Here is a 14,609-nt window from a genome sequence, read left to right as displayed (position 1 = left end):
ATTCAAGGCATCCCCACTTGCTTGTGCTTGGTTTTACAGTAACTAGGCTGGCAAACATACTGTACGTGACTTGTCCAAATAGCATGAAGTGAGTGTTGGAGTGACTTCATACCTGGAAAATACATGTTGGTTTTTCAAGGGATGATGTGGCTGACTTGATTTGTGTGCTGAGTGGGGCAGATGCACTGATACTGTGTTGACCCTTGGCAATATTAATTTAATGACTGGATTCAATGATTTTAAGGGTCTTCCTAACCTAAATGAATCTATGTCTCTGTGAAACCATGCCACATTGCTGCAACAAAAAGAAAGGTCATTTTCCCTCTCTGCTGTGGGCTTACCTGGCTGTGTTGGGCTCTGGTTCTCCTGTGTGGTGGCCGGGGCTCTCGAGACCAGACCTGGCATTTCACATGGACCTCTCTGGTTTTTGGCTGGTACTTTTTTTTTTTTGACAACAGTAGCTGCAGGATTTCAGTGCAAGCCTGGTGAACATCACTTCATTTCTTTTAAACCCCTATGTACAGATGTCTCTTCAAAGAATCCTTTGCATTTCCTTCTTCTTTTGCTGTCTGTCAGACTGGTCAGAGGAGGAGACACCTCTGTCCCGTGGTCTTGTTTGGGGTCTGCGGAGCCATGGCAGTGGATGGTGCAGAGCTCTGCTTTCGCACTGCCTCCTTGCCTTCAGTCTCACTCTGTTGAGCATCTCTACATCCTTAACGTGTTTTTCCTTGGGCATCTGCTTCTTTTGGAAGTTAGTTGTTTTAAAAGGAAATGGAAGTGACTGGCTGAGGGTGCAGAAAGGAGGGGAACGGGTTGAAAGGCTGAGGTTATAGCACATTCTCTTTGGTCTGGTCATCTTCTCACCTTCAACTTATTTGTATGCTTAGTTGGCTTCCTGTGCTGATTGGCACTGAGCGAGTTGGGATAATGTCACGGTTGCCCACGAAGCCGTGCCAGCATGAGAGCACAACCTTGCCAACACAATGGCATTGATTAGTGCAGAGGAACTAGGGCAATCCAATTATAACCACAAATGCCATTGGCTTTCTCGAATTCTTACTCAAATAACTGTGGACTCTCTGCAGAATTAAGGTGGTCTGGACTATATTGAGACAAGGGAATATGTAGGACTTAGGTAGTGCAGAGTAAACAAGATTTAATTCTTAAATACTCTGTTGCCTGTTTAACATAGGGCAAAAAGATAGTATTATGCAGATGGGTAGTAACTGGGTAACCCTCTTTGCCTGCCTTGATTTTAGAGAATATAGTTTGTAGTTCCTTTGGTTTTTGGTTTGGGTTTTTTTTTGGAAATTATTACAAAATATCCCAAAAGGAAACTACACAGGAAAAATAGCTGAGAAGTTTCCTATCACTTTAAACTTGCTTAAGCATTGAATATTCCTTTGTTCCCCTAATATTATGCTTCCTCTAACCTACTCAGTGGGTCCGATAAGGAAACATGATAGTTTCACCACCATGACGAACTTAAACTAAAGCTACAAAGAGTGTAAGGGTTGTAGCCTGGAGTCTTAGATGAGTAGTTCAGATCTGGCTTTATATTAAATGCAGAAAGGAACAGTCTCTCATGGATGAATCACATTCAATTAGCTACTTCCTATGATGAACTGATTAAAAATTAAGTGGCATCAAATAAGACTGATTTTGTTCTTACATTTAAATAAAGCTATAATTACATACTAATCAGATGGTAAATCTTAATTGTACATGTTCCATATGTTTTATTTGCCTGTTCTCCCTCTTCGCTTTGTCGTTTTTGTATCAGCATGGAGTATATTTTCAGGCTGCTTTTATGTTTGGCCTAATTGAATATCAAAAGCAGTATATGTGAAACTTCCTGAATTCTATTCTTTAGCCGGTGGCAGCTGTGCTATTTGATGACCTTTACCATTCCCGTAGCACAGAATAATAAAGGGAGGGGGGGAATTGAAGCCCAGCCATGTTATTGTTTGAGACAGAAATAAATCATATATAATTGCTTTGCTATGAAGGCCAAATCCTGCCGTCCTTCATGCCTGAGTTAGAAATACAGGATTTGGACCTTTGTTTCCTGTGGTTTCCTGGCCACCTTGGACGTGCCCAGAATCCTCACACTGCCGCTGTGGTGGCTAATTACCATCACCAGGCTCACATCGTGTTCAACTCAACTGCAGCCCAGGCTCTATCAGGCAACAAGCCTGCTAACTCTTGGTGGAAGTAAAGAGGCATTTTCACATAATATACACGTAGTATTAACTCTGTTCACTCCAGAATGTATTTTTGTCTGTTTTTTAATTGTAGATCATGAACACAGTCACAAAAAGAACAAGCGGAAACACTGGAGAAGACAGTGGGCAGAAAGCAGCATATTATCCGACGTGGAGATGTTAAAACAAAGCCTGGAAGTGAATTCATTTTCTGCAGATAGCAACAGGACTGGAAATGGCAGTGAGAAGAAGAGCCATAGAAGAACAAAGCGGTTCCTCTCCTACCCTCGGTTTGTGGAAGTGATGGTGGTGGCTGACAGCAGGATGGTCGCCTACCATGGTGCTAATCTGCAACACTATGTCTTAACGTTAATGTCAATAGTGAGTATTCAATTAGAGGGAGTAGATTCATCCGTGGATCATTTCCTACTGGTCACAGAGTCCTTTCTGCTGCAGTTGTATGTGATACCGCCAGTTCGCCTCAGCGAGGCATGAGGATATGCTAGGATTCAAGTAACACTTGGTAAAACTTCGCTGGGGAACACTGGCTGGAGTCTTCTTCCTTCCTAAACTCATCACATTTTGTAACCCTTCCCCCGCCTCTCCTTTCTAGCTTTCCAAACCCCAGGTAGCACAGGAAATGTCACTGGCTCTTTAGTCCAAACACTGTACTCTTTATTTAGGCCAGTGTGAAATGGCAGCTGAATTAAAAAGGTGCTTCGGGGACTGTGCCTTCCCAAGTGACTGATGCTAGTAAACTCTGCAGTTGCCTAACTCCCCTTGCTGTTGCATGGAGAAGTCTGTAGTCACCTTGATCACCCTCAGTGTACTGCTAGGGTTGGCTTTCCAGGCTGAGGACAAGTATTTTAGTAGCTACGGGTTCTAGGATGCAGTAATGCAGTTCCCAAAGAGGAGGCCCTGTAGATGCCTAGAGACTGAAAGCGAGTATCCACCACAGTTGTGTAACTGGAGGGATTTTCATCCTGTTAGAGGGCAGAAGTGCAATAAATGTGGTCTAAAAAATGCCCATGTGAAAATGAGGCACTTGAGTATAAGTTGCTTTTTGCAGTCTTAGTCTGTGGTCATTGTATCTCGGGGCAGAATGATCCTGTAATTTGGTGAAATGTATGTTGAAGCAAAAGGAAACGTTGGGTTCCTGTGATACCAGCAGGTTTCTTTCATTCTGAAATAGTGTTTCTGGCAGGAGGTCTCTCAAAGTATCATCAGAGCATTATGGAGCAGGGCAAAAAAGCAGCTCTGGAGAAACCATTGCAAAACAGAAAACATGCATTTGTTGTCTTAATTGGTTTTTCCTTCAATGTTAGCAATAATCCTGAATATTTCTTTTTGAAACAGGTGGCTTCTATCTACAAAGACCCAAGCATTGGAAATTTGATCAATATTGTTATTGTGAAATTGGTTGTGATACATAATGAGCAGGTAACAGAAGTGGTTTTCTTCTCTTTCTGTTTGACACTGGCATTTGTAAAGGCCGCTGCAATGAATAATTAAAATAACTCTTTTACGTGTATTGCTTGTTAGGATGGTCCTGCAATATCTTACAATGCCCAGACAACATTAAAAAACTTTTGCCAATGGCAGCAATCCCAGAACCATCCCGAAGGAAGTCACCTTCAACACGATACAGCCGTGCTTGTTACCAGGTATGGTGGATATTCTCATGAAATCTGTAGCCAGGCATGTGTCAGGGGCTGTGAACATTTATATATGCAACTATGGGAAATGGGGGCAGTTTGCTGTGGACGTAATGGTATTTGCAATTGTGGGAGCAGTAACTGTGAGCAGAATTGAGATAATGTTTCCCCTGTGCCTGTAGATGACTTTGAGAGGTTCAGGACTGTCCAAGGTCTGCCCGTGGGTTTCACGTAAGATGAAAACCTCTGACTGTAGTAGAGAATTGGTTCAGACCTCAGGTGGGCGATGTGGCCAGCCAGCGTGAGAACATCCCATGGAGGACCAAGAATTGCTTTTGAATATTGTTATTGTTGTGCTTGTGCCCTAACTCACTGCTGCATTGAAAATTAATGTGTCAGGTCTGTTCTGCTTTCAGACAGGATATTTGTAGAGCGCACGACAAATGTGATACTTTGGGTAAGGAAAACCTTTTCTCTGTCTTTTAATAGCTTTTTTTTTTTTTTTGTAGTGACGATGTTAGTTGCCTGTGCTGAACCATGGGCAACGTTTCTTTTCCTGTCATAAACCTCTTTGTTCTCTCCTAGGTCTGGCAGAGCTGGGCACTGTCTGTGATCCATACAGGAGCTGTTCAATTAGTGAAGATAATGGACTGAGCACTGCTTTCACAATAGCACATGAACTTGGCCATGTGTATGTTTTATGTAAATACATTTACATTTAAATAGCCCAAGATTTATGCTAGCCAGCCAGGCAAGGGCTTGGTACCTGCTGAGCCTAATTATTTGAGAGGCGATATAGTTGGGTAGAAGATGCATCACCAAGGAAAATTAAGCTGTAGTGTGACTCTGGGAGCTGATGGGGTGCTTTAGAGCCTATCTGAGAGCAGCAAAAGCAGCAGTCCCACGTCTTGAGTAGTCTAAGAAGCCCCTAAGCAAGGGAGGAGACCTAACAAAATGCTTTTATTGCTGCATCTCCTTACAGCTACATGCAAGATCTGCCCCAGCCAAGCCACAGAATGCCCAGAATTTTGGCTGGTGCTGGGAGGTGCTGGGTGCCTTGGGGAGCCAGATCATCGAGTCCAACCATTCCTATCGAACACTAACCCATGCCCCTCAGTGCCCCATCCACCCGTCCCTTAAACACCTCCAGGGAAGGTGACTCAACCCCCTCCCTGGGCAGCCTGTTCCAGTGCCCAATGACCCTTTCCATGAAAAGTTTTGCATGTGGTGCTGCTGAAGAAAAGAATTTACCAAGGGTGGAGATGCGAGTGAGTCTGACCCATCTCCTGAACAATTTCACAAGGGGAAATCTCATCCTGCTGGACATGTCCAGAAGAGATGCTGTCATTCGAGATGCACCTCCTCCACTGTAAATTTATTTTAACTTTTTGAGAGTGGTAGTGAAAAAATAATCTTGGATCACATAGTCCTTTACCTGCCGGTTACAACTCGGTCTCAAACCACCTCATGCTGGTTTTACGATGGGGGTCTGTAGGTGTGGGGTGGATGAGTGCTCAGGAACAGATCTTCCTTTGTTTTAAACTCCCTTTTTCTGCTCAGAGAGATGACTGAGTTGGTCTATTTTTAACCACAGTAGTATTTGTTTAAACAAGATTTCCTGAGAGAGAGTCCCTGAAGGTTTGGTGTTCCCCACACCTAACCTGTGGCTAATTCCTTCACTAATGCTGCCCCAGAGCTGCCAGAGGGGTTAGCCGTGCTCCAGAGCAGGAAATGCCTCTTTTCCCTTTTACAGGGAACGGAGTAAAAGGTGGTTCATTGGGGGTAATCTTAATGGGATATAAACTCCCCAGCCTTCGAACGCACGCTCACACTGGGTCATTTCCCCTTCTCCACTTCAAACAGTAAAGCGCTTTAAACCATTCTGTCTTCGTTGGCATATTTACCACATTCTTCAATATGTCATGTGCTGCAAACTTCGCGTGGGTTTCTGCTGATATTGATGCTTGATGGCATTTTGTAAACTTACCACATAATGTAGAGAAGCTGAGTCTATCACAGTGTAGCTCTATTTAAGCAACAGCATGAAGGATCAGTTTGGCCCCAAGATATTCAACAGCATTAGCTGTTTTGCAGCCACCATAGGATGCTGGCAATGTACGTGAGGGGCTTCAGGCACTAGTGGTCAGTGGGCTCAAGTGCTTCATCTCCTTCAGAAACTTGGCACTTTGGCTTGATTCTAGAGAACTTGCCATTTTTGTGAAGGTGGGGCTGGACTCCAGTGTGCTTGCAGTATCACAACCATTAGCTGAAAAGGAAACTGCAGCTGAAATTGGATCTTACTCCAGGCTCCCCCACAGACTTGTCTGGCTAAATATATGCTGTCACATTGTGGAGAGCTTACCAGGGTGCTGTGTAGCTTTTGCACACAGGCACTAGGAACCCAATTTGAGCAATGTCTGTTGGCCCTTATGAATACGTGCAAATTAATACTTCTATTCTGTAATATCTGTTGGTAGAATGTCTAAGAGAAGTTCTTGGGTTTGCTTGTGTTTAGTTCATGCTGTTGCTCTTGCTATGCTAAATACTTGATATTTGCCACTTAATTGGCTCTACTTTTTGCTGCTGTTTTTCTCTTAGATTTAACATGCCACACGATGACAATCATAAGTGCAAAGAAGATGGAGGTAAAAATCAACAGCATGTCATGGCACCAACACTGAACTTCTACACCAATCCCTGGATGTGGTCCAAATGCAGTAGGAAATACATCACTGAATTTCTGGAGTAAGGCCTGGCATGTGCACGTGTTGGGCTGTTTTCACACGTGCATGCATTCCATGCGGTTCATCAGGCAGTCTGAAGTCCTAGTGTGCAGCACGTGGAGGAGATCAGAGGGATTTGTGTGTGCACGCATCCTTTATGTAGAGCAGGAATGCACCCCTGGCATCCAGTCCCTGCCAGTTCAGCCTCATGATAAGCTGGCAAGGACCGGCCTCTCTATGGGGAAGAATAAGTCTTTCCCCATGGATATTGCTTTTAAGGAATGCGCGTTATCCTTGAACCTGAAGAGTTAGTTTTCCAAGCCCTGTGGCCCAGATATGGAGCTGTGTTTTCGGAGGCAGATTGAGTCTGCCTTTCTGTTCCACAGGTCAAGATAAAGCCCTGGCACTAGTCCATGGTGCGAACACTGTTCCAGGAGCCCACGGGTCAGTTTGATGCGCAGTGATCACCCATTTTGCTATGGTACCTTCCCATGTGCTGCGGTGGGGAACAGAATGAGAGCCATAATGATGTTCTGCCAAATCCAGGAGCTTGGTCCCTCGGGCAGTTCTTCTGCTAATCAATGGTTTTCTTTCTAAATATGTACCAGCACTTGCTCAGCAACTAAACATAGATTGTGCACCCTTGGAAATGCTTTGGCCAGAGAGATTGACTGCACAGTGGTGGACAGTCGTTAGCACAGCATGGGGGTGGTGGTCAGTGGGTAATGCCCTCTCCTGCACTCGTGTGCTTGAGTCTGCAGTAGCTGCTCTAGTACGTGTGAAATGTGGCAAATGTGGTGCACGTCTGCCCTAAGACTGACACAGGTAAACACCTAATGGGTTGTAGTCGTATCGCCTCCTGTTTAACACTGTTTCTCTGCTTTGTGTTGTAGCACTGGTTATGGGGAGTGTTTGCTTGATGAACCTTCATCAAGAACTTACACATTGCCTCAGCAGCTCCCAGGGCTGATTTATGATGTCAACAAACAATGCGAGTTAATTTTTGGACCCGGATCTCAGGTGTGCCCCTATATGGTAAGTGAAATTCTACACGTTGGTTTTCCTGGTGTTGCCAGGGCAAAATGAGGCCTCCTGGGGTAGGATAAATGGGAGGCTCACAATCCATTGAATTATTATCAGGCTTGTGAGTTAATGATAAATCATAGGGGGATAACTTCATAACAGATCACCTGTTTGGTAAGACATGCAACACATATTTATTTAATATCTTGATCTTTTCAATAACTTAAGCAGATGCAGTGTCGGCGACTTTGGTGCATTAACATTGATGGCGCACACAAGGGATGTCGTACACAACACACGCCTTGGGCTGATGGAACAGAATGTGAGCCTGGAAAGGTCTGTAATATTTAGTAGTTTATGCCTCATTGCTGTGTTTCCTAGGACTCGGGCGAAGGATGTCAGTCAAAATAATCCTGTCCCAATGATTGGTTGTGCACAGCTTCTGACTGCAAGCATGGAAGTCCAAAGCAGCAATGTGTGTTTAAGCCTAGTGTACATGGGTCAACTCTACCCTAGATAATGTGATTAAAATCGATTGCTTGGCGTAACATTGTTTAAAGCAGGTATTCCTTATGGAGAGCTTATCTTCTGAAATTAATGCCCTCAAGTGAACTCTTTGCAAAACTTTGCAAAGCTTCTCTAGGCTTTTATTAGAAATTTCCTGTGTGATGAGAGTAATTAGTAGTTTTGCATAATATAAGCTTGCCATCTGGCTTCTCATCTTGACAACTTCAGACAAAAATATAGAACTGGTTGACATTTTCTGTATGGAACAGTTTTGGAAGTAATTCATAGCAACTTTTGATTTCCATGTGCAATGTTGATTTCCAGCTAACATTGTCATTTCTAGAATAATTATTTAGTTTTTAATTGTACAGATCTGGAGAAAAATAGTTGAAAGGGGTTTTCTTTTTCCTTTATTGGGATACTGATGGTTATGAAGAAAAATGCTAACAAGTTTTCATCATTTGTTTCTGAATAAAAATATTCTCCATCTGTGTCTAGTAAAAAAAGTGTGATGTTATTCTACAACTTAAAAGTTGTAAGTGTTAAAAAATGTTATTCTATAGCTTAAAAGTTTGCTTTTCTGTCTATTAATCACCAGCAGTTAAAGATTTCTGTAGGAAGTCTCAATTTATTAATTCATCGTCTTTCAAATGTGTTTTATTAAAAGTTTCTGGATGCTATTTTAGATATAATTTTCCATACAGGCTGTGGATTTCCTTGGTAGTTAATATTCTGTTGCATGTGTCTGAAAAGTCATTCAATGACACTCGATTGATTTCCTTCCAGACAATGGGCATAATATATCGATTTGCCTTCCTTTCTTAGGGAAAAGTGTAGTCAACACATTTGTTTTAGTTGTTGAGAATGCACTTTAGAGATGTAGTAGGAAATCCTCTTCCCATCCTACTCATTGGAGCCAGTGGTACACCAATATTTAACGTTTTTATGTCAAATCCTCCGATTTGAGACTCAAGATAAAGCTTAGGCACCTGTAGAGTCATTGTGACCTGGGACCTTGTGGAAGTTCAGAAATAACAATTTTCTTGAAATTCCAGAAATCTGGGCTGCAATTTTGCACTGAAAAACCTGCCACTACCTTTGGATATGATCAGAGCGATGTGCAAACAACTGCAGTGAAGCAGATTAGCACCTCCTCAGAGTTATCCCATGTCATGCAAGAGGCAGTGTCCAGCTGCATGGCTCTTAATAAAGACCATATAAGCAAAAACATTTCAGTCCACAAATTTAGACAATTTGACAAGTTTAGACAAATTAGACAAGTGTGAGCTGATCATGTCAGCTGAAAGCAGATGGGCTCTTAAGAAAAGCTGATGCGGTCCACTCATGTTCAGACATTTGAATGTATTCTCACAAAAAAAGCTTTCCAGGGTAATTCTTGTATCTGTATGTTGGTTTAATTCAGGCTTAAAGTTTGGATTGTCAAACTCTCTCCTGCTCAGTGTTTACTTGGGCTTGTAAAGTGCTGAGGTGCAAGTCTGGAGTGCTTTTCATTGGAATAAATTGCTGTTTTGGTACTGTGCTGTGGCCGGGAGCCCCATCAAACTGCTGCTTGCTGACTAATGCCTTGCCTCCAGTCTGCATGTTTAAAGCCTGTGATATATGGGTTGGCAGATGGAGAAAATACTGTGCCATTTTTTATGGAGATATCTTTGGAAATGAGAGAGCCTGAATAGCTTAAAAAAAAAATCTAGCTAAAACTACTGGGATGTAGATTTAACCAGGATCTAAATTTATTCTTAAATCAAGGATACTAAAAAAACCATGGGTGTATTATCTTATGCATATTTTGCATGTGAGGACACTGAATTTGTTATCACTAAATCAAGTAATAAGCCCAGCCCATAGTTTGGCCTTTTCTGAGCAAGCACCAGTCAGGATGGTTTGCAGTGTTGCACGGCACCAGTGCATTGTCAGGTGGAAATAAATCACAGAAAGAAAATAAAAGAGGGTCGTAAACTTGGGCCTCTATCTCTTGTGGTTTTCAGGGTTGTTTAAAGAATGGTAAAAGAAGAGTAGATGAATGGTAATCATTTCTGTCTCCTGCCGCATGGCAGCAGGTAGTGAATATGTTATGCATGCATGAAGCTTCACAGCGCTTGTCTGCCCCCTGCTAATCCATTCAGCCAAAGTCAGCCCAAGGATGGGAGCTGGATTTGGTGAATTATCAGGGACTCCAGTGGCAAGACAAAGGAAGGGAAAGTCTGTTGTAGTGTATCCCATCCCTGCCATTGCTCTCCTGCTCAACTGTGTGTCTAAGTTATTTTGAACTTGCTCCAGACAAAAACTCTTTTATTCTCCTCGTTCTCTGATCTGTAAGCTCACAGGAAAGGGAACTCTGGCAGGCTTTTTGGTTTTTCTGTTGTAACTCAACATAGAAATTATTTTTAAAATACAAAAGGCATGAAGGTTGCACAGCCAGACTATTCACAGTGTGGTGCCAAGAAACACCATTGCGTTTCCATAAAATAATCTTGCTGTTTATTTAAAACAGCTGCTCTTTTCTTTTCCTCCTCCTCTTTGATTTACCATCAAGTGCAAACCCCCAATTTTTAATAAAAATCAAGGGATGTAGGTGATTTCCTGGTTAATTCTCAACCATTGGATGGGAGACGTATAGGTCATGACACGGTCTGTTAGCTGTGTACATTCACTAGTTAGCTATTCAGTCATCTTCTCTGGGTCAGTGATGCCAAGTATGGCTGTGGTTATATATTTAGCTGTGAGCATCAACATTGCTATGAGTTCTTCGCCAGAATAACAGTGTTGAATTAGTGTCATGTATTTTTGAACATTGATAATAGCCATCAGACCTATTTGTCCCTGCACAGGACTGGCATAGGGAACCCCATCCTGCAGTTTTTCAACCCTCTAAATGCCAGGAGGAGCTGTGCATTGTAAGGATTTGTCCTGCAGCAAAGAAACAGGCATTTCAGCTTATTTTATTCCTCTCCTTCACTGTAGCAGACATTTTTCAGACAGTGTCTTTCTGAGGAATCAAATCTCAAGATGAAAGCAAATCCAGAGTATGTTGCAGCCCAGAGACCACACTCATCTCTGAGCAAACACCATGTTTGGGGCCCAAGCTACGAGTTGTTCAGCCATCCTGCAAACCTTCCCATAGGCAAATGTTATTGAGATCAGCTTTCTTCATCAGCAAAGAAATATGTCAAGCTGGCCATCATGGGCAAAAGGTGTTAAATGTGCTGCGGAGACAGTGTCCTATGGGCTGGGTGCACAAACCCCATGGCAGCCTGGTTGTGCTGTTTTCCTAGACAGCTTTCTCTGAGGTGATTCATAAAGATGTCTAAAAATGAGGGTGAACTTATGGTGTGTCTTGATGCAACCTTGTTCTGATATTACTGAAAGGGCTGGCAAAACACAGCACATCAGTAAATTTGACTCTGTTGCCACTGTCAGGTGTTCCCATGCTCGAACAGCTTCCAGTGCAGAGAAATATTGGAAGTGAATACTTTAACGATGCACTTCGTGTTTTCTTCTTTAAGTCTGTAACCTCTTCTAATCTGTGAGCAATCAGCAGTGTTTGGGCTTTTTATAATTGCAAAGATTTAGGCATCTGTGTCTGGTTTTAATCCTGCTTTAGCAAGCATTGTTCGGTGGAAGGGAAGCCCTGCTCTCACAAGCCTTGGGGACACTTTTCTACCTACTCTGGTGGGGCCAGAAGGGAGCTCTGCCCTAGATCTCACCTCTCCAGAAGTCTGTGTAGTTGAACTAGCAAACATACCCCAAAGGGACACAATTTATACCCCAAAAAATGGGGGACAGGGGCTTGCCAAGATAATTTAAACCAGATTTCCAAACAAAAGAGAGTAAGAGTTATAGCAGGAAAACAAAAGCATAAGCCAGGCCTTGGCAGGTCCTGTGTTACGGCTGAGTGAAAAAAATTCTTTGGATTGAAGAATTCATTTTTCTATTTTATTTGCCCTTTCGTTTTGGAAATTTCCTTTCCCTCTTCTATTCTGGGGCTTTGTACAGCTGTGGGGAGGTTTGAGTTTTCCCTGTTGTTTTCCCTACTGTCTGTCTCCTCCCCTGACACATGCGGTTCCTGCTACTCTCCAGGAAATCAGATAAGCAACTTTTTGAAAAGCCAGTGCCGGGAGCATTACCACACTGTTCGGCACCAGGAAACAGGGAGTATTCACTGGTTACTGTTGTCCCCAATCTCGTTCCCATAAATCCCATAAATGCTTCTTCATTTCAGGTTGCAGAGAGAAAGAAATATGGGGGTGACAGACAAAAACTAAAGAAGTTACATTTATTTGATTACAAAATCTTTGCTGTATTTTGTGAGTGGTTCAGAAAAAAAGAAAGCATGAGCCTTAGCACCCAGGCTGGCCACTGGCAGTTGGCTTGTCGTGCAAAAGCAATGCAAACCCACTTTTCCCATCTCTCTCCCTCACACGCAGCACTGCCGGTTTGGGATGTGTGTGCCCAAAGAGCGAGAGGCACCAGTGGTGGATGGAGCATGGGGGACGTGGAGCCCTTTTGGGACCTGCTCCAGAACCTGTGGCGGTGGCATAAAGACAGCGATACGGGAGTGCAACAGGCCTGAGTAAGTGCATGGAGGGGGAGCACTTGTGGGTGAGATGGGGGAGAACAGCTGGGTTGCCCAAACAGGCTGAAAAATCCCCTTCAGCTAGTCCCCAGCTTATGTGCATCCTGGGGATCTGTGGCTTTGCCCTGGGGATGGTGGCTTTGCCTGGCATGGATGAGGCAATGTTGGGAACCCAGGAGGAGGTCGTCGCAGGTTTGATTTGTGGGCAAAGGGCACTAAAATAGGATCCGTTCTGTGGAGAGATAAGGAGAAAGCTAATATCTGCATGGGTTTATTGCCTTCTGGTTTACTGGGGAGGCACATCTGGAAGGGATCCTGCTTCCAAAGGTGTTTTTCTTCCTCCAAAGCTATGGATCAGAATGGAGAGAGAAGGGAAGGAGCCATATTTTTTATCCATTTTTCACTATTTTACCCCTGCTTTGCATCTGTTCCTACAAGCCAGACTCTTTATATAGTTTTCTACAATTTTACTCCTGCTTTGGCTGGTTTTGCAGCATCTGGCTGCTTTTGCAGCTAATACTTCATACAGTTAAATGTCAGCTAGTATAGAGTAGCCAAACCTCAGCAGAAATCTGTGCCCCATTAAAAAGTGGCACTCAAAAATGTTTGCTGTCAGTCTGGAATGCAAAATCCTGCACCCTTTGGAATAGCATGGAATTTTGCTGTGAGCTTCGAGAAGATGAATGGTGGAATATTAGTAATAGGTTGAGCAACTAGTGTGAAAACAGCCTGTTTATGTAAACTGTGAATTCTGCTGGTTTCTGTTTAATGCCTCGTTTCAGCCCACAAATGCAAGAAGGGGTGGACAGGGTGCTTTCCAGCTTCTCATTTGGGACTGAGACATGGAGAGGAGGGGCATCTGTGAAGCTAGGTGAACCAAAGGGTCTTAAAAAGATTGAGATCCACTTTCTCGTCATTGGTGTCAGACAGCTTATTTCCAAGGAAATTACCATCAGTGATGCATCAGTGACAGTTTCATCACCCTTCATGGGAGAGGGGAGAGGCTGTACCTGCAGCAGCAGTGCTGAAGTGACAGGAGAGTCTGGCTCAGCATGCTGGGCGCAGGTGTCAAGAGAGGGTTAAGGCTAACGGAGCTGGACACCAGCAAGTTAATTAAAATAATGCTGAGAAACACACAAGAGCAAAGAACTTCTTGTCTCACTGTGCTGAGTCAGCACATGCCATATGGTCTTCCAGTAGCCATAGAGATGCAAAAATAAAATATCTTTCCACGTGCCAAAATAGCTATGCTGCCAAACCTTTGGACACTGTCAGGGAGATGTATTCCTGTCTTCTGGAATGGCATCTGCCTGGACTGATAGTTCTTTGTGACAGAAAATCTCCTTTATCCTAAAGGCTCGTAAAGGGATTTTAGATTCCACCTTCTCTCGCTGCTTGTGTTTTGTATCTTGATGTTTCATGAGGGCCTATTGCTTTGGCTGGGATTTGCAAAGGCACGAATATGGTAGGCACCAAGATGCCTGTGAAATCCCCTGCACTTATCACTAATAGTGGTTATTTCCCAGGCTCCTTTTGAGAGCTCTGTAGCTGGCGCTCTTCTCCAACCCCTCATGAGGTCTCTGCGGGAAGTCGCCTGTCCTAGCACCCTCCACAGAGCTTTACACAGACTCTGATTTTTTGTCCCCATAATTTGACATTGTAGCATCCTAAACAGTTTTAAGCAAGTCTGTTCCATTCAAAGATGATTTAGCTTTGTTAAGCTTTTTCTCTGCAGGAGCATCTCAGGGGGGTACTTTGCATGCCAATAAAACTTTGTGTTAAATCTGACATGGAAAATGAACCCTTCTGCTATGGTAGAAAAAATAAGGCTGCAACTCCTGCCTCTGTCTATAACATGTTCTGGCACCTACATGGATGAGTATCTTGCAGGGCTCCAGGAAGA

General features: G+C 43.4%; 1 protein-coding gene across 8 annotated transcripts in view; it reads left to right on the top strand.

Annotated features, from left to right (window-relative positions):
• The window catches only part of ADAMTS9 (ADAM metallopeptidase with thrombospondin type 1 motif 9), a 95,381-nt gene that overhangs the window by 12,378 nt on the left and 68,394 nt on the right, over nucleotides 1–14,609 (top strand). For 6 of the 8 annotated variants that reach the window (XR_011338164.1, XR_011338165.1, XM_069865441.1 and 3 more), the window contains 9 exons: nucleotides 2,299–2,585; nucleotides 3,561–3,644; nucleotides 3,747–3,868; nucleotides 4,276–4,316; nucleotides 4,445–4,550; nucleotides 6,458–6,604; nucleotides 7,476–7,617; nucleotides 7,834–7,941; nucleotides 12,558–12,703. Coding sequence is in view for 6 of the 8 variants with exons in the window: in XM_069865441.1 (XP_069721542.1) it covers nucleotides 2,299–2,585; nucleotides 3,561–3,644; nucleotides 3,747–3,868; nucleotides 4,276–4,316; nucleotides 4,445–4,550; nucleotides 6,458–6,604; nucleotides 7,476–7,617; nucleotides 7,834–7,941; nucleotides 12,558–12,703 (1,183 nt within the window). In the remaining 2 variants the exon portion in view is untranslated. Of the gene's footprint in view, nucleotides 1–2,298; nucleotides 2,586–3,560; nucleotides 3,645–3,746; nucleotides 3,869–4,258; nucleotides 4,317–4,444; nucleotides 4,551–6,457; nucleotides 6,605–7,475; nucleotides 7,618–7,833; nucleotides 7,942–12,557; nucleotides 12,704–14,609 lie in introns of those variants that run through there. The other 2 variants (XM_069865440.1, XM_069865444.1) reach the window with 2 other exon arrangements.

The sequence above is a fragment of the Phaenicophaeus curvirostris genome, chromosome 11, assembly GCF_032191515.1.
Source record: "Phaenicophaeus curvirostris isolate KB17595 chromosome 11, BPBGC_Pcur_1.0, whole genome shotgun sequence".
NCBI lineage: Eukaryota > Metazoa > Chordata > Aves > Cuculiformes > Cuculidae > Phaenicophaeus > Phaenicophaeus curvirostris.
This window is presented reverse-complemented; position numbering and strand designations above follow the sequence as displayed.